The sequence below is a fragment of the Lissotriton vulgaris genome, chromosome 3_1, assembly GCF_964263255.1.
Source record: "Lissotriton vulgaris chromosome 3_1, aLisVul1.2, whole genome shotgun sequence".
NCBI classification, from domain to species: Eukaryota; Metazoa; Chordata; class Amphibia; order Caudata; family Salamandridae; genus Lissotriton; species Lissotriton vulgaris.
Genome location: NC_141689.1, coordinates 638,301,105 through 638,318,689, shown reverse-complemented (window position 1 = coordinate 638,318,689; position 17,585 = coordinate 638,301,105). Strand labels below are relative to the sequence as shown.

General features: G+C 50.8%; 1 protein-coding gene across 2 annotated transcripts in view; it reads left to right on the top strand.

Moving 5' to 3' along the window:
* The window catches only part of ELL2 (elongation factor for RNA polymerase II 2), a 293,745-nt gene that overhangs the window by 254,566 nt on the left and 21,594 nt on the right, over nt 1-17,585 (top strand). For both annotated transcript variants that reach the window (XM_086960927.1, XM_086960928.1), the window contains one exon: nt 6,141-6,207. In XM_086960927.1, the coding sequence (XP_086817053.1) occupies nt 6,141-6,207 (67 nt within the window). The remainder of the gene's footprint in view (nt 1-6,140; nt 6,208-17,585) is intronic.

The following is a 17,585-nucleotide window of genomic DNA, read 5'->3' as shown; positions in this document are numbered from 1 at the left end:
GAGACACACTTTACAAGCTGCTTCTGTGGGTGACACAACCAGTGCTGCAAGCCCACCAGCAGCATTTGATTTACAAGCCCTGGGCACACATGGTGCACTATACTAGGGGCTGACAGATAAATCTAATAACCCAATCATGGAATAACCAATTAGGACATTAATTTAACATAGGGAGCACTTGCACTGTGGCACTGATTAGCAGTGGCACAGTGCCCAAAGTATAAATCCAGCAAAAACATATCAAAACAAGAGGCAATCCGTCAAAAATGGAAGGGATACTCACGCCAATGATGCCAGGTCTAACAGGGGACCAATTATTTTGTCCTCATGGGGGGTCCTGCGCCCTGAGCTAAGGGAATAGAAAGGACCCAGGGTGATTCCATAGTCCAGCTAAGTGTGTTATGGTCACTATCAGTCGAGGTAACAGCTTCCATATCTATTATGGATCTCCATAATCTAACGTCAATTAATATATAGTCAATTTGCGAGGGGCAAGACACTTTGCCCCTGCGACGTCGGAGGGAGTTCTGCCATTCACAGCCCTTAGTGGTGAGAGGACTGATCTGAATTGCTATCTGGGACCATTTCTTAATAGGGGGTATATTTAACAATGGGACACCCCACTTTGAAGATTTGCTGGGGGTGGATGATGATGACGCAGAGCTTAAAGGCTCGAAAGTACAATTAAAATCCCCAGGAATCATAACAAAGGAGTCTGGTGGACAGCTGGATAACTCCTGTTCCAACAATATTTGATACTTCGCCCCATGGGCTCCCCCTTATATAGACATTAAACAACTCAAGAATTTCACCACCACTAGTACTCTTGATCAAAAGTCACATAATATCTGGGCTCCCACATTTATGTTCCCTTATTTCGCAGCTCATATCGATCTTAGCCCAAACAGCAAGTACTCCAGAGGGCTGCCCTCTATCCGATTGAACAGCAGGGATAAAGAAGCAAGTATAGCCAGACTTATATAGTGGTGCTAAGCTCCATGTTTCCTGGAATTTACATCTGTGATGTTCCTCAATCAAATTATTCCAATCGGGTGAAGACATTTTAATTTGGAGCCCCGCCACATTCCAGGAAAGGATCTTAAGCTGTAAAATTGAGACTCCGTTTCCCGAAGGGGTTTGTTGGACCAAAGCGGGTAGGGAAAAAGGTGGGACAAAAGTATTACAAGTTGCTGCAACTCAATGGTCCCTGATTCTACAAACAGGGTAGCTACTGTTTTTTTATAGGATGTTGCCCTGATTTGAGATTGTTCAGAGACCGAACGTGATTGAACAATGATGGGGGGTATTCGGAATGTTAACAGTTGAACCTGGTTCAAATCCCTGCCATGGATATAAATCGTGATAGTCAATCAACCAGCTCCAAAGAAGACCCTCTAGGTATGGGCAGGGGTATCATGTTATCATAAGCCCTTGCTGCAGTGATTGTTTGGAAACACCTAATCTGGATAGATGAAGAGTCCGGAGGGCAGGACCTGTACTCTAACGCCAAAAGATTTTCCGCCAGGTCAGAGCTGTCGGGGCTAATTCGACGCAATCTCTGGGATTATTTTTGGATGTGCATCTCCATGCCCTGATAATATCTTCCCCTGATCAGCGAACGGCAGCCCCCTGACATGACGTAACCAATTTATAGATTTATTTTTCAAAGACTCCGCGTTCTCAAAACTGCTACTGAGGACAGTCTTAGGAACATTAAACAGGAAGACAGTCTGTGCCTGAATAGGGGGGCAAGAAGGCGGTTTGTTCTGTTGGGCTGGGGGGATTGATACCCATTAGTGGATCTATTAAAGCATTTGTAGGCCTATCACAATTTCTGGCAACTTGAGAATAAAGTTGCTTTTGGAAGGTGTTACAAGGGTGAACTTCAAGAGGGTCTGTCTGCATGGAATGCATGGAAGTTGAAACCTTAGTGGCTCATGTAGATAGAATTACAGGAGCACGTAGCTGGGTGCTATTTGTGGGGTCTCCTACTTTAGATGACTCTTTTGGATTATGGGATGGTGGAACTGCTTGCATATATGATGTACTATTATGAGCTAGCGTTCTAACTACCCACAAAAACCTCAATCATTGCTTTCAATGACCCCACCTCCTCCTTTAGTGAGAGAACCATCTGAGTAAGGGTCTGCGTAATAGTAGGACAAGTGGACACTACCTTGTTCGAGCTCTTATTACTGGTGGGGATAGGCTGTGGGGTATAAGCTTCACCACAGAAATCAGACTCCCCGACCAGAGTCAAAACGATTCGTACAAAGGATTGACGGCTCAAGACGGCCAACAGCATCATAAGTGGGAGATGAGGGCAATGGGGGGGGGGGGAGGGGTGTGTCGGAAAATGAGTGGCTCAGGACCCGGTGTTGTGGGCTCGTGATCGATCCCTGCTCCTTTTTTACGAAATTTTTGGAACATCTGGGGGACAGTAGTTGGACGCGGGGAATAGAATCCTTGTTGGCAGAGTCAGAAGGGACTGGCAACTCGACTCCTTAGAGCCCTTCCCATTCCGTGATCAAATGATCGATTCTGGTCATTACACAGTTGTTAGTAGCAGTTGCACTCTTTGCTGCTTTCATTGCCTTTTTCCCCATCCCCGCCCCGTTGGCAGGACACATAGCCCCCCTACACTCTCCATAGTTTTCCTTTTGCCCATGTTATGACCTAATAATCAGCAACTTAAGTTGCCTACAAAAGTCACAGGTGGGATGATTGTATCAACACACATTTAAGTTGGCTTCTAAAGACAGAAGATTTCTGAGAGGTTTAAAACCAAATCAATTTAAAAAAAGAAAAGAAAAACACCCCAAATGAGGGAACTAGCAGCAGTTACAAATGGGTAATACGGCCTGGAATCAACACAGTACCTTAAAATGGCTTCAGTAATTGTTGTGGAAAAAGTGATCCAAGGCAAAAGATGAAGGGGCTCTGGCCCTGCCCTGCCTCTTCCGGGTGATGACAGGCTATGGGAGCCCTGGCCATGTTTTAAACGCCTCCTGGCGCGAATCGCGGCGTCAGCGGCCGCAAGGAATGCTGGGCGATGTAGTTTCAGGCCTCCCAGGTGTCTGCAACACAATGGCGGCACTTGGCGCTCGATCCTTGGCGTCCGTGGAGCGTCCGCGTAGCAGTGGGCAGCAAATGGCAGTGGGCGCAGCAGGTGAGATGTCACGGATGGATAGTTGTGAATCTGTCTTGGACCACCCTCTCTAGATTGTGACTATGATTCGCTAAAGGTTTTGTATTCTTAGACCAGAAATGTTCACCAAGCTGCAGTTCAGAAAATGAAGCCTGTGCCATATTTCTCTCCAGGGTGCAGCACTTTTTCTTTCTTTTTTTTTTTTACTGAGGTGGCAAAGTAGGTGAAAAAATTATGAATTGGGATGTGGCACGAGCTATAGCCAGTGGCTGAGAATAATTCCAGCATTTCATCCATCACCTTGTTGTTTTTGTGTTTGGCATCCTAAGTGTGCCTGGTATACCCAAACGTGGATCCTGGGCTCACTGTGCCACTGTAACCAATCTGTACTTGGCCGAATAGCCCTAATAACAGTAACATCGGTCCTAAGTTGCTTGTGTTCCAGTTCAGGGAGACCTTGGCCTGGCAGTTAGAGCTGGCCTCGCCCATAAAGAGCAGGATCTAGAATGATTTACATATGCCTGCGCCAAACATAGGTGGCATGGTGAGTGACAAACAGTTGTGATGCAGCCTGAGTTATTGCCAGTGGCTAAGATTAATTCACACATTCTATCAATCACTTTGTTGTGTTTGTATTAAGAAAAGGAAGCATGTGCCATATTTCTCTGTCGGATACAGCACTTTTGAGTGAAGGCTGAAATATCTCAGATTTTTTTGTATTGAGTCGTGAATGAGGCTCCGTCCAGCCAGAGGTTGTATTTGGTCTATATAAGACCTTTGCTTTTCTCTGCTGTGCTCCAGTCTTTGCAAAAAATATATGATTTGTCGCCATTGCACATAGGAGGCAAAGTGCTAATCACATCTTACTACTTCTTAACTCCAAATCTTTGCAAAATATACTTGCACCAGTTAATCTACCTAATTTCTAAGTTTTCTTGTAGAAACCTCTCTAACAGTAGTAGAAACCAGCTCCTATCAATCGACTTTGGCTGAAAGATCTTGTTGCCGTAAGAAAAAACGTCACTTCTCTTAACACAGACTTCCATTTCTTCCAGCTAGCCTACTTTGGTATCCTAAAAGCCTGCGCATGCACAAAGCTTGTCTTGCCTCCTTTCTTAAGTGTATTTAATCTGGTTATAACTTGGTTTTGGGGTCCACCGCATGTGGCTAGATGCTAGTGATTATAACGTTTGAGCCCACCATTAGAGACTTTGTTCAAAGTGTTCTTCTGCAGGATAGTGGTCTTCGTTCGCAAAGCTTAACATATTTTTGCAAACACCCCCTCAAGAGCAAAAGGTGTTTGCAGTGGCTGAATATGAACACAAAATGTTTGTGCTGCAAACCTTAACATCTTAATGAATGCCAATGAATGCATCCTTCACCCAGTCCCTCCAGGTTTCCAAGAATGTGGTTATGCAGTTGTATTTTTAAGTCCAAAAAGCAAGTTGGGCACCTCAAGCATTCGATGGGATGTTAGTGAATTCCTATATTTATTGGGGCCTTTCGTTGATCAGCAGTCTGTTATAGACCAAAATATGCCAAGACCTGAATCCCAACTACAAAGGGTAAGCTCAGTCTTAAGCACTTTCTTACTTACCAGTTCACTCTTTGGTCATTGATCGAGATGTTATTTATTGGGTCTTTTGTGTTTTTCACTCAAGCGTGATGACGTAATCCAAATTATGGAGCTCTGCATGTCCCACTTGATTCGAGCAGAAGATTTGCTTACATTAACAATGAAACTGGACGTGTGCCTAAGATGCATACTCTGCAGCAGCAATGCTTCTCACCAGTCAGCCTTTAGCATGTGTGAGGTAGGCCCACGCTGCCGTGCCGACCGGCGGAGGGGCGCTGGAGTACCAAGTAGCAGTGTCCATATGATTTAGGGCCTAAAGAAAAGTATTTAAATACTTCTTTTAAAGGCTTCCCCCCAAGCAAGGCACTCCTTACCTCACCTTGGTCTAACTCCTCCCAAATCTTCAGTACATAGAAAATTAAAGAGGACGAGTGGGGGGCAGTTGAGACACAACACACAAATTTAGTGTCACCCAGGGAGCTCTCTAGCAAAAGTAAACTCTGCATAACACCGTAATTTAGAAGCTGTCTGGACACTATATCGAGCTGATATTCCCTGTACTTTTCAAACTATGTTCACATAAGATTTTTACACAGACTGCCCTTGCTGGAGTGGGCTATACATGTCCTGACCTTTCACCTCAGCCACATGCATTAGTTTTGTTGCGGTCATCTAGATGTCAACGATCTGCACAAGCCTCGACATGCACGGATGTCGCATGGCAGGTAACGCGTGGTGAAGGAGGATTCACATTACAGGTAAGAGTCTTTTCTCCTTTAGACATATAGCTGAGACCTGACTCGTATATAACGCAAAAGACACATGTTACTGTAGCTGCCAAATAAAATTAAGAATGGATCCACAGCAGAGGCTGCAAATAAATTCTTTTTACAATCCCTAACGGAGTAACCAGGTTTGTAATTCGCAATGGATGGCATTAAAAAAAACTGTCCGAGCATTCATTGCGCGTGAAGATCTGCAATGTATCCTTCCCCCGCACGGTTTCTCTTTCGTAGAGCCTTGCATGTTTGCACCCGCGATGTCATCCCATTTGAATCCTGACCGCCTCGGCGGCACCATGCAAATGACCTGAGGTTTTTTAATGTATCTTATTTTCTTGCGGGCTGCGTGCCTCTGCTATTACGTGCCTTATCTTGAATGAAGATTGCTGCCCTTGCCAGCGCCTGTGATAATAGGAGGGCTGCTGTACTTTGATGCCTTGTATTGTTAAGCACAGACCCTATATTTATGTGAAGTTGTTCCCTTTCGTTACGATTTCATATTGAAGGTGCACCACAAAATTGCCAGTTTCTCCTTTCCCAGAAATGTCAGTTCGAGTGCAAGTTGAACTCTTTTTTTGAAGTCTGGTTTCCTATTTTAAATGTGTGCATCAAATACAACTCCTTTTCTCCACAGGAGTTAGAGAGTCCTGCACCGCTTCTTCGGATCCTTCTTCAACAACTGAACTGCCAGATTATTTGACGTAAGTATTTAAAAAATAATCCTCTCAAATGGAATTTGCTTCTTGGTTTAGAACCAATTAAAGTACGTGAGTATATGCTTAAACAATCATGACCATATAGCCTTTTTAAACTACGGAAAGGCAGACGTCCGTTTGTGTGGGCTGCGTGCCTTCTTTCATGACGCACACCATGCAGCTAAGAATGGAGTTCATCTGTGTATTTTACTTGTATTTGTTGGGCGGTATCACTGGTCACCATTCCCATTGGATGGTAACAGTCCTTTGTGGTATGGGTGGGTAGAAGGATGCCCTTTCCTACCACCTATTCCAATAAAGGCAGACCTTAAAATATCAGCCTCTGTCGGTTTCCATGCATTCCGAAGTCTTGAGTACCCACTTTCTCGGATCGCTGTCCCTATTAACGGTGTCTTAAGGCTGCTGTTTTGTTGGATATCAATTGTACTTTAATAGCAACATTCATTTGAGGCGCCTGATATTTCTTATGATGTCCAGAAGTGCACCGTTTCTTTCATAACGGAATGGATTGTTTAGTTGCTGGCTATACAAGCAGGGGTAAAAGACTGTCATTTGAATGTCATTCACTGATCTTATACCTTCACCATTAACATAGAGGTAGAAGTTTATATGCCAACTTCTCTTATTGGGGGCGTTTCTCGGAAGCTCATCAGAAATCTAGTTTGTATGATTTAGAGGATGAATCTTATAGGATCACCACAGAGGAAGGCAATTGAAAAGTACTCTTTATTCTTTGAACAACCTCTCCCCACAGCCCCCTACCCAGCTGCGATATTGTTATTCAGATTGTTTAAAAAGGTGTGCAGCCTGATAGATTCGGCATCTAAATGCATATAAAATGATAATAAATATTGCAAAAAAAAAAATCCTTTAACAGTAAATTGTAAATGTATACCTGATGGGTGATGTCTAGAATCATCTACTATAGTTTAGTTTAACAGAGTTGACGAGAAAATAATTTAGTGATTTATGAACATATAAAAAAAAATAACTTATTTCTGAATTAACAATCAGTGATGAATGCAGAACATGGGTGATACAACGAAACCGGAGCAAAAAAGGATTATGTTCCGTATTAAAATAGGTATACACATCCTTTTAAGGACTAGACCAATGGAAATAGAGAAATTGAAATATAAAGATTAAGCATGCATATATTGAAATTTAATATATAAAGTTATTTAATCTCTTATGGGAGTTTAAAGATGCCATTTTGAGATGTAGAAAGTAGAACTGGCATGCTTAGTTTACAAAAAACGAACTGATGGATGCTAATATTTGATGTATAGGTTTTCTATATGCTAGGAGCATCACTTTTATTTCAAGCTGTAATGCATGTAGGTTTCTTCAATCAATCAAATAATTTGTATAGCGCACTTCATACCGCAAGGGTTTCAAGGCGCTGAAGGGATGGGAGGAAGGGGGTGCTGTTGCGACTGGTCGAACAGCCAGGTCTGGAGTGGTCTCCTGAAGGATAGGTCTTCAGTTTGTCGTAGGATGAGGGGGAGGGTGTTCCAGATCTTGGCGGCGCGTGGGAGAAGGATTGGCCTCCAGCTGTGGTTTTACAGATGCGTGTGACGGTAGCCAGGGAGAGGTCTGCGGAGTGGAGTTTTCTGTTTGGTACGTAGGAGAGTCGGCTGTTGAGATAGGGTGGGCTGGTCTTGTGGGGTGCCTTGTGTGAGTGGATCAGGAGCTTGAAGGAGATTCTTTTGTCGACTGGGAGCCAGTGCAAGTTCCTCAGGTGGGGGGTGATGTGGTCGCGGCGCGGGGCGTCGAGGTTCAGGCATGCAGAGGCATTCTGGATTCTTTGCAGGCTGTTGAGCTTGGTCCGGGGCTCCAGCGTAGAGGGCGTTTCCGTAGTCTAGTGTGCTGCTGACTAGGGCTTGGGTGACTGTTTTCCTTGTGTCTGTCGGGTTCCATCTGTAGATCATGCGGAGGGTGTTGAAGGAAGTGGAGGAGACAGCTTTGACTTGTTTGGCCATGGTGAGTTTCGAGTCGAGGATGACTCCCAGATTGCATACGTGGGTGGTGGTTGCGGTGGGTGTCCCCAGTGATGCGGGCCACCAGGAGTCGTCCAATGCTGAGGGGTTGAGCCCGAGGATGAGGATCTCCGTCTTGTCTGCGTTCAGTTTGAGGCGGCTATGCTCCATCCATTTGGCGACGGCCTTCATTCCCTGGTGGAGGTTGGATTTGGCGGTGAGGGGGTCCTTGGTGTGGGAGAGGGTCAGTTGCGTGTCTTCTGCGTAGGAGATAATGTTGAGATCGTGCTGTCGGGCGATGCGTGCGAGAGGCGCCATGTAGACGAACCGCGTCGGGCTGAGGGAGGATCCCTGCGGGACGCCGCAGATTATCTTGGAGGCTTTGGATCTGAAAGGGGGGAGGCGGGCTCTCTGGGTTCTGCCGGAGAGGAAGGAGGAGGTCCAGTCCAGGGTCTTGTTTCGGAGCCCTGCGTCGTGGAGTTGTGTGATCTGGCAGATGGTGTTGAAGGCGGCGGAGAGGTCCAGAAGGATGAGGGCAGCCGTCTCGCCGTTGTCCAACAGGGTCCTGATGTCATCTGTGGCAGCGATGAGGGCGGTCTCTGTGCTGTGTTTGCTGCGGAAACCTGACTGGGAGGGGTCCAGAATGCTGTTGTCTTCGAGGTAGCGGGTGAGCTGGATGTTGACTATCTTCTTGATGGCCTTAGCTGGGAACGGAAGCAGGGAGATGGGCCGGAAGTTTTTCAGTTCGCTTGGGTCCGCCTTGGGTTTCTTCAGTAGGGCGTTGATCTTGGAGTGTTTCCAGCTCTCAGGGAAGGTTGCGGTCTTGAAGGAGAGGTTGATGTTGCATAGGGGGTGCGATGGAGCTGCTGGCTTTGTTGAAGATGTGGTGTGGAAAAGGGTCAGACGGTGAGCCTGAGTGGATGGTGCCCATTGTCTTGATTGTGTCTTCGATGCTCACGTTTGCCCAGGTTGTCAGGGTGTCTTAATCGGTGGGGTGTGGTGGTTTCTTGCGTGTTGGGGCCTGTAAGGGTCATCCAGGGGTTTAAGCTGTTGTGGATGTCGGCGATCTTGCGGTGGAAGAAGGTGACGAGGGAGTCGCACAGGGCATGCGACGGTGGGATGTCGTTGGCATTGGAGCTGGGGTTGGAGAGTTCCTTTACAACGTTGAAGAGCTCCTTGCAGTTGTGTGCATTGTTGTTGAGGTGGTCTTTGAAGGAAGCCCTCTTGGCGGTCCTGATTAGGTGGTGGTGGTGGTTGCAGATGGCGTCTGTGAGGGCTGCGCGGCTGCCGAGCGACTTCTCACTGTGCCATGTTCTCCAACTTCCGGCAGGTGTGCTTGGAAGCTAGGAGTTCCGGGGTGAACCAGTTGGCTTTCTTGCTGGTGTCTTTGAGGGTTTGATTTTTCAGCAGGGCCAAGGTGTTGGCGCAGTCGTCCATCCATCGTCTGAGGGTGCGCGTGCCATCGTCTGGGTTGGAGGGGTTGGTTGGTGGGTTGAGTGCGAGGTTTGTCTGTAGTTCTACTTCGGTAATTCTGCCCCAGCAGCGACGGGGGATCTGTAGGGTGCGGTGATGTGCGACTGGTTTCCGGAAGGTGAAGTGGATGCAGTGGTGGTCTGTCCAGGTGGGTTCGGAGATGTGCGTGCTTGAGGAGAAGATGGTGTCGAGCGTGTGTCCGGCAATGTGGGTCGGCGACGTGACAAGCTGTTCCAGTCCGAGGTTGGCGAGGTTGTCTATCAGGGTGGAGGAGTTGCTGTCGTTGTTGTTCTCCAGATGGAAGTTCAGGTCTCCGAGGAGGATGTAGTTGGTGGAGGTCAGTGCGTGCGTGCTGACTAAGTGGACGATGGTGTCACAGAATTGTGGTTGGGTTCCGGGTGGTCTGTAGATGAGGGTGCCTCTTATGGTGGTCTTGGGGTCTGTGTGAATCTGGAAGTGCATGTGTTCTGCGGTGCCGAGTGTCGTCTGTGTTTGTTGAGACCCTGATGGTCTTCTTGTGGACGATGGCGATTCCTCCTCCGACTCCGATGTTGCGGTCTCTGCGGGCGATCTTGTATCTGTCGGGGATGGCTATTGCGATATCTGAAAGAAACAGGTTAGTATTAGATTCCTTACCTTGGAATATCCCCAGGTGTCAGACTGGATCCGGAAATGTTTGCGTAGCAATACCCCTGCGCGTCGTTAGGCGTCGTCTCTGGCTCCGCGTCAGTCGTCGCCGTCGTCTAAGCCGGAATGACGTTGTCGGAGTACTTAGACGCCACCCATGCGCGCTGACGTTAGTTCTTCTTTTTTTCCGCACCAGCTAGCGCAGATCCGGAGAAGCTCTACCCCTTAGTCACTTTTTGACTAAAACTTTTTTGATCATTTTTGATCTTTTTTCGACTCTTCAGGTGCCGGTAGGGATGCCTGGGCTCAAACCCTGCTCGAAGTGTAGTCGACTGATGTCGAATACCGACCCCCATCGCCGGTGTCTGCAGTGTCTAGGCCTCGACCACGACGACCGATCCTGTTCCGACTGTCGAGCGCTGACGTCTAAGGCTAGGCGGGAGCGGTCCCGCAAGCGGCTCTAGCTCCGGCAGTCGGCCCCGCGCAGTTCGAGGTCCCGGTCCCACGGGAGGTCGAGGGACCGGTCGCGGGGTCGGAGCCCTCGCGGCTCCAGAAGTCGGCAAATAGTCTTCTGGTTCCTCCTCAGGTAAGAGGCATGAGAGGTCGGAGCGGCGTCATCGCTCCTCCGACCGCCCCCGACGCTCGCCCGACGCGGCCGGGGTTTTGGGTGGCACCACCCACACGGCTCCGCCGAAGTCTCAAGCGCTGCATCCTGCCCCATACCTACGGGTCCCTGAGCACGATGCGACGCGGGAGGAGATCGAGCAGTACCTCATGGCCATGAGGTCGCTCTCTTCTCCGCCGGGCCCCACGGCGCCTTCGGGCCCAGTGGGCCCGGCTCCGGGGCCTAGCGGGTCGGGTGCTCCAACGCAGTCGGCGGCTTCAGCCCCGGCGCCGTCCCCGAGGGTGTCACCACCGGCGCCGACTTCGGTCGGCGCTGGCCCCAGTCCTTCTGTCGTTCCTGTTCAGCCGTCGACACGGCCCCGTTGGGAGCTGTATGAGACGGTGGTAGGTACATTCCACTTTAATGAACGTGCCCCGATTGTTGATCCTGGCTACCAGGAATTGGGTGACGACTAGGACTGGTCGGAGGACCCTCTGACACGGGAGTGTCAGGACCTAGCGGAATGGACAGTGGAGCTTGGGGAAGCCAGTGCCCTGGACCTCTCTCCAGATACTGGTTTTGTCTCCCAATCCTACCTTGGCTACGGAGGAGGGGGCAGCGTACAGTGTAGTGTTGATGCAGGCGGCTAAGGCCTTGAACCTTATGCTCCCCTCAGCGGCTGTGAGGACTAATCTCCTCACCGAGGTCCTCAAGCCGCAGGCAAGCTCTGTCGAGCCTCTGCTGCCGTTCAATGAGGCCTTATGTGACGTTCTGTTGGGCACTTGGTCCAAGCCCGCCTCAGGTCAGCCTGTGCACAGGAACGTGGCCAGACGCTACCGCCCGATCCGGGTGACCCTTGCTGCCTGTCGACCCACCCTACCCCCAAGAACTCCCAGACCGCATTCCCGTCGGCTCCTCCCGACAGGAAATCCAAGAGGTTTGAGCAGTTTGGTAAGAAAGTGTTCTCGTCCCTGAGTTTGGGACTGAGGTCAGTCAATACCGCATGCCTCTTGGGCCGCTACACCCACACCCTATGGGACACGGTTGCGGACGTGCTGCCACAATGCCCTGAGGAGTTCAGGGCTAAACTCGCACAAGCCCTAGTGGAGGGTTGAGATGCGGCACGGTACTCTATCCGGTGTGGACTGGATACCACCGATACACTGGGCAGAGCGATGGCTACGACAGTGGGGGTTCGACGCCACGCCTCGTTGAGGTGCGGCAATTTTTCGGCTGATATCCAGGCTACTCTTCTGGACATGCCGTTCGATGTCCGTCTCCGATTTGGCGACCAGGCTGACCACGCGCTTGAGCGCTTTAAGGACACAAGGGATACGGCCAAGTCCTTGGGCCTCTCGGCCCCCCTCCAGCAGTCTGGTGCCTTTCGCTCCTTTCGTGGCCAAGGAAGGGGCGCCACCACATGTGCCGCCAGCCACACGCCGCCTCAACAGAATCTTCAGCGCGGTGGTGGCCGTGGACACTGCCGGCGAGGCGTTTGGGGACAACTGCGAGGCCAGTCCGCACCTGCTCCCGCAGCATCTACCTCAAAACCTTCCGAGTTTTCAGGCCCATGTGACACCCGTGGGGGGCAGGGTTTGCCATCTCCTCTCCCACTGGCGCACCATCACATCGGACATGTGGGTGCTGCAAATCGTCCGGAGGGGCTACTCCCTCCCCTTCGAGATGACCCCTACAGCCATGCCACCGCAGTACTACCGCGTGTCGGGGGACGACTTGCGACTTCTACAGGAGGAAGTTACGGCCCTCTCGGCCAAGGGGGCCATCGAGCGCATTCCAGGGCCAGAAGTAGGGTGTGGTTGTTAGTCCCACTACTTTCTGGTTCCCAAGAAGGGCAAAGGGGCCTACGCCCTATCTTGGACCTACGGAACGTCAACGGCTTCCTCCGGAAGGAGAAGTTCAAGATGTTGACTTTGGCTCAGGTCTTGGCTGCCCTAGACCCGCAAGACTGGATGGTGGCGTTGGACTTGCAGGACGCTTACTTTCACATCCCCGTCCTGCCGGCCCACCAGTGTTACCTGCGGTTCACGGTAGACCACGAGCACTTTCAGTTCACCGTGCTCCCCTTTGGCCTTACCAGCGCCCCACAGGTGTTCACAAAAGTGATGGCGGTGGTCGCAGCTCATCTGCGCAGGTTAGGGGTTTCAGTCTTCCCCTACCTCGACGACTGGTTGTTGAAGGCGGGCTCGCCCCAGGCAGTCGTCAACCACCTCCAGATGACGGTGGTTCTCCTGCACCTGCTGGGGTTCTCCAACGTGCCGAAATCACACCTGTGTCCCTCCCAAAAGCTCCTCTTCATCGGAGCTGTTCTCAACTCGGCGTAGTTTCGGGTCTATCCTCCCCAGCAGCGAGTCTGGGATATTCAGGCTCGGATTCTGATCTTCCAGCCTTTATCCCGGGTTTCGGTCAGGTTGACGCTGCGGCTTCTGGGGCTGATGGCTTCCTGCATCCTTCTGGTGCATTATGCCCGGTGGCCCGGTGGCGGATGCGGGCTCTGCAGTGGGACCTGAAGTTTCAGTGGGCCCAGCATCAGGGCAACCTGTCCGACCATGTCCTGATCTCGGAGGGCACTGCGAGTCAACTGTAGTGGTGGCTCACGGACCGAGATTGGGTCAACTGCAGATCCCTCTCCCTTCCCCAACCGGAGCACGTGGTTGTGACACTTGTCCCCCCAGGGCTGGGGAGGCCACTTGGGAGAGGCGGAGATCAGAGGCCTCTGGTCTCCGGATGAGTCCCGGCTCCATATCAACCTTCTGGAGCTGCGGGCGATTAGTCTGGCACTGAAGGCATTCCTCCGCTCTGTCCGAGGGAGTGCAGTGCAGGTGTTCACAGACAACACCACCGCCATGTGGTACTGTAACAAACAAGGCGGTGTGGGGTCCTGGACCCTCGCGCCTCTGGCAGTCGCTGGAACATCAGGGCGTGACCCTGGTTGTTCACCACCTGGCAGGTTCTCTGAACGCCAGGGCGGACGAACTCAGCCGACGGTGCTCGATGGATCACGAATGGCGTCTGAACTCGGACGTGGCTCAACGCATCTTTCTGCAATGTTGAGAGCCTTGGTTAGATCTATTTGCCACCGAAGAGAACGTGCAATGTCATCAGTTCTGAGCGTTGGAATTTCCAAGGCGGCACTCGCTCGGCGACGCATTTCGTCGTGAGTGGAGTTGCGGTCTGTTATACGCCTTTCCGCCTATACCACTTCTGCCCAGAGTGCTGAAGAAAATCAAGCGCGACCGGGCCCAAGTCATCCTTGTGGCTCCGGACTGGGCTCGAAGGTACTGGTATCCCGAGCTACTCAATATGTCAGTCGGTCCCCCATCCGTCTGCCTCTTCAGGAGGACCTTCTGTCGCAGCAGCAGGGGACGGTCCTCCACCCGAACCTGTCCAGTCTCCGCCTCCATGTGTGGAGATTGAGCGGCGACAGTTGAGACCATTTGACTTGCCTCCTGAAGTCTGTAATGTTGTTCTGGCAGCCAGGCGTCCCTCCACAAAGTCGGTATACGCCTTCCGGAGGAACAGATTTGTGGCATGGTGCACAGCAAAGGCTGTGGATACTCTTTCTGAGGTTCTTCTCTTCCTTCTTTCTCTTACCCAGCAGGGCTCTGCTCTGGGCACTCTCAAGGGCTACCTTTCTACCCTTTCGGCCTTTCTAAGGCTGCCTGATCAACCTTCCTTGTTCAAGTCCCCTATTGTCAGTCGTTTTCTGAAGGGCATCACACATATGTTTCCACCTGTTCCCTTTGTGATGCCTCAGTGGGACTTGAACCTTGTTCTTACCTATCTGATGTGCGCTCCCTTTGAGCCACTTAATTCCGTCTTCTCACCTTGAAGACGGCTTTCCTGGTTGCCATCACCTCTGCCAGGAGAGTGAGTGAGCTCCAGGCTATATCTTGAAAACCTCCTTTCCTGTCTGTGCATCCGGACAAGGTGGTGTTGCGTACAAGACCATCTTTCCTGCCTAAGGTAGTCTCTGCTTTCCACATCGGGCAGTCCATCACCTTGCCCTCCTTCTTTCCGCCTCCGCATCCCTCAAAGGATGAAGAGCGGCTCCATCGTCTGGACCCAAAACGTGCGCTTTCATTCTATATGGATCGCACACGCCAGTTCCGGGTGGATGACCAACTCTTTGTTGGTTACGTGGGTGCGAAGAAGGGACGGGCGGTGCATAAGCGGACCATCTCTCGGTGGGTCGTCTTATGCATCAAGGCGTGCTACTCCTTGGCTAGAAAGGAGCCTCTAGTTGGACTGAGGGCCCATTCCACTCGGGCCACGGCGGCTACTACTGCCCTGGGTCGGGGAGTCCCCTGCAGGACATTTGCCAGGCGGCTACGTGGGCCTCGCTGCACACCTTTGCGAGGCACTACTGCCTGGACAGTCCAGTCCGGAGGGATGGCTTCTTTGGCCGTTCCGTCCTCCAGGACTTTCTGGTGTAAGTATTGGTTCGCAGACCCACCACCGGGGTTGGTATTGCTGGGGTATGTATTCTAGTTGCTGGGGTATCTATTCTAAGGTAAGGATTCTAATACTAACCTGTTTCTTTCAGATGAAAACTTCGGTAACGATATATCTGTAAGAAACAGTAGTTCGTATTAGATTCCTTACCGCCCCACCCATCCTCCCTGTTCTGCGAACTGATACCTAGGGTTAAGGTCATCCCCTTTCAGGGCCATAGTTTCATGGCACCAGTGTTGGTTTTAGCATGGCTCTGCGTATCTGGCGCGGAAAAGCTGTGACTAAGAACTGACGTCAGCGCGCATGGGCGGCGTCTACGTAATCCGACGACGTCATTCCGGTGCAGACGACGACTGACGCGGAGCCAGAGACGACGCCTAACGACGAGCAGGGGTTTTGCTACGCAAAAATATCCGGATCCAGTCTGACGCCTGGGGATATTCTAAGGTAAGGAATCTAATACTAACTACGGTTTATTACAGATATATAGTTACCGAAGATAAGTAACTTGTTCGTCTGGGGAGGTGGCTTTGTTCATCCAGTCTGTCAGGAAGGCGACGTCTGGAGATGCAGTGTCAAGTAGGTCCCAGAGCTCGACGGCGTGTTTGCGCGCGGAGCAGGTATTAATCTGGATGCAACGGAGCTGGTTGTGTTTTGTCGTGGCGGGTTTCTCTGCGTCTTTGATGCAGGAGAAGCTGCAGTTCTGGCAGGCGAAGGGACCGTGGGAGCGCTTTGGGGGGGGGCGGCAGCAGGTAGTGGTCGTCCTGGGTTGAGAGCGATGAGGGTGCTGGTGTCGTATCGGAGGCGGTCATCACAGCTGGTGCAGGGGCCAGGGGTTCTGGCGCTAGGCACGGTCCAGGCGCAGACGGGCTTGCCTTAGGTGCGCCTTCTGCGCAGCCGCCTGCCCTTTTATGGGGAGGTGGGAGGGAGGAGCAGGTAGGAGGAGTGAGGCAGGTGGCAGGGGCGAACGAATGGGCGCAGGGGCAGCAGCGATGGGAACTGCAGTGGGGAACAGAAGGGGAAAAAAGAGCAGCAGGCAACCGGGCACAGGGGCACTCAAGCGCTGGCAGCGCTGCAGCAGGGGGGGGGGGGGGGGAGTGACCTACCTGGCAAAGATCTTAGTGAAGTAGTGTGGCTCACTGGTTAGAGGCGGCAGACCCGAGAGCAGAGGACGGCCCGGGACCAGGGTTCGATTCCCGGCGCGGCAGGTTTCTGGACCATGGTCAGCGGACTCGATAATTCTCTCGCCTCGGTGCCCACTCTGATCAGCGATCACACTCGGCAACTCTGGGCATTAGCTTGCCTCATCTTCACTAACGGCCCCACCAGACCGCCGGGGATGCCTGGTCTCACCCTGGAGATACCCATTAAGGGACCATCTCTCAGGGAAGCCAGGAAGGGTTTCGCAGCGGTCGAAGCGCCTTGGGACCCTACGGGTAAGTAGTGCGCTATATAAATGCCTATACATTTACATCTTACTAGATCTTTTTTTCTATCACTAATGGATTCGCACTTTCGTGTTTAATTTTTATGTGTGCTCCTCAGTGCAGAACCTCCTCAGTAAGGAAGTATCTACATCCAAGGGAAGACATACACTTAAGTTGTGTTAATTGATACTGCTAGGTTAGGTCTCTGGTGCCCCGTTTTATTTTTCTGTGAAATTTAGTTTTGTCCTCAATGGCTATACATTGTCACCACAACGGAAAAACTTTTGCATTTCTCTATATTTTTACTTTCCTCTTTGAGGAACCTCTCTATATGCTGTACAAACAAGTGTGAAGATTATCACAACTTCCAGTAGGTGAAGACCAAAAAGGTGGCTCGTTTGATATAGTTGTTCTTTGCCAGCTTCACCTGTTAGATGTCTTTTATTTTTCTGCACACTTTACGCACTAACTTTTCAGGGCAGCACTGTACAAAGGCAATGGATGCAGCCAGCTCCTGCATCCTCAGACCTCTATGTACATTGTGCAACATTTTGAACAATCATGTGATATTTTTATATCCTATTACACGGTGTGCCAGAACTTTGATTGAAGTTCGCAGCACGGAGCTCTCGGATTGCCTAGTGGTTTTCGGACCTTTTGCCTCCCTAAAGAGTGCTGCAAGTACAAATTGTTTGCGGATAGAGAATCTACATTGCAGACTTGGACAAGCCACTTATCCTTTCCACCCTATTCCAAAAATGCAGGGAATTTGTGATTTTC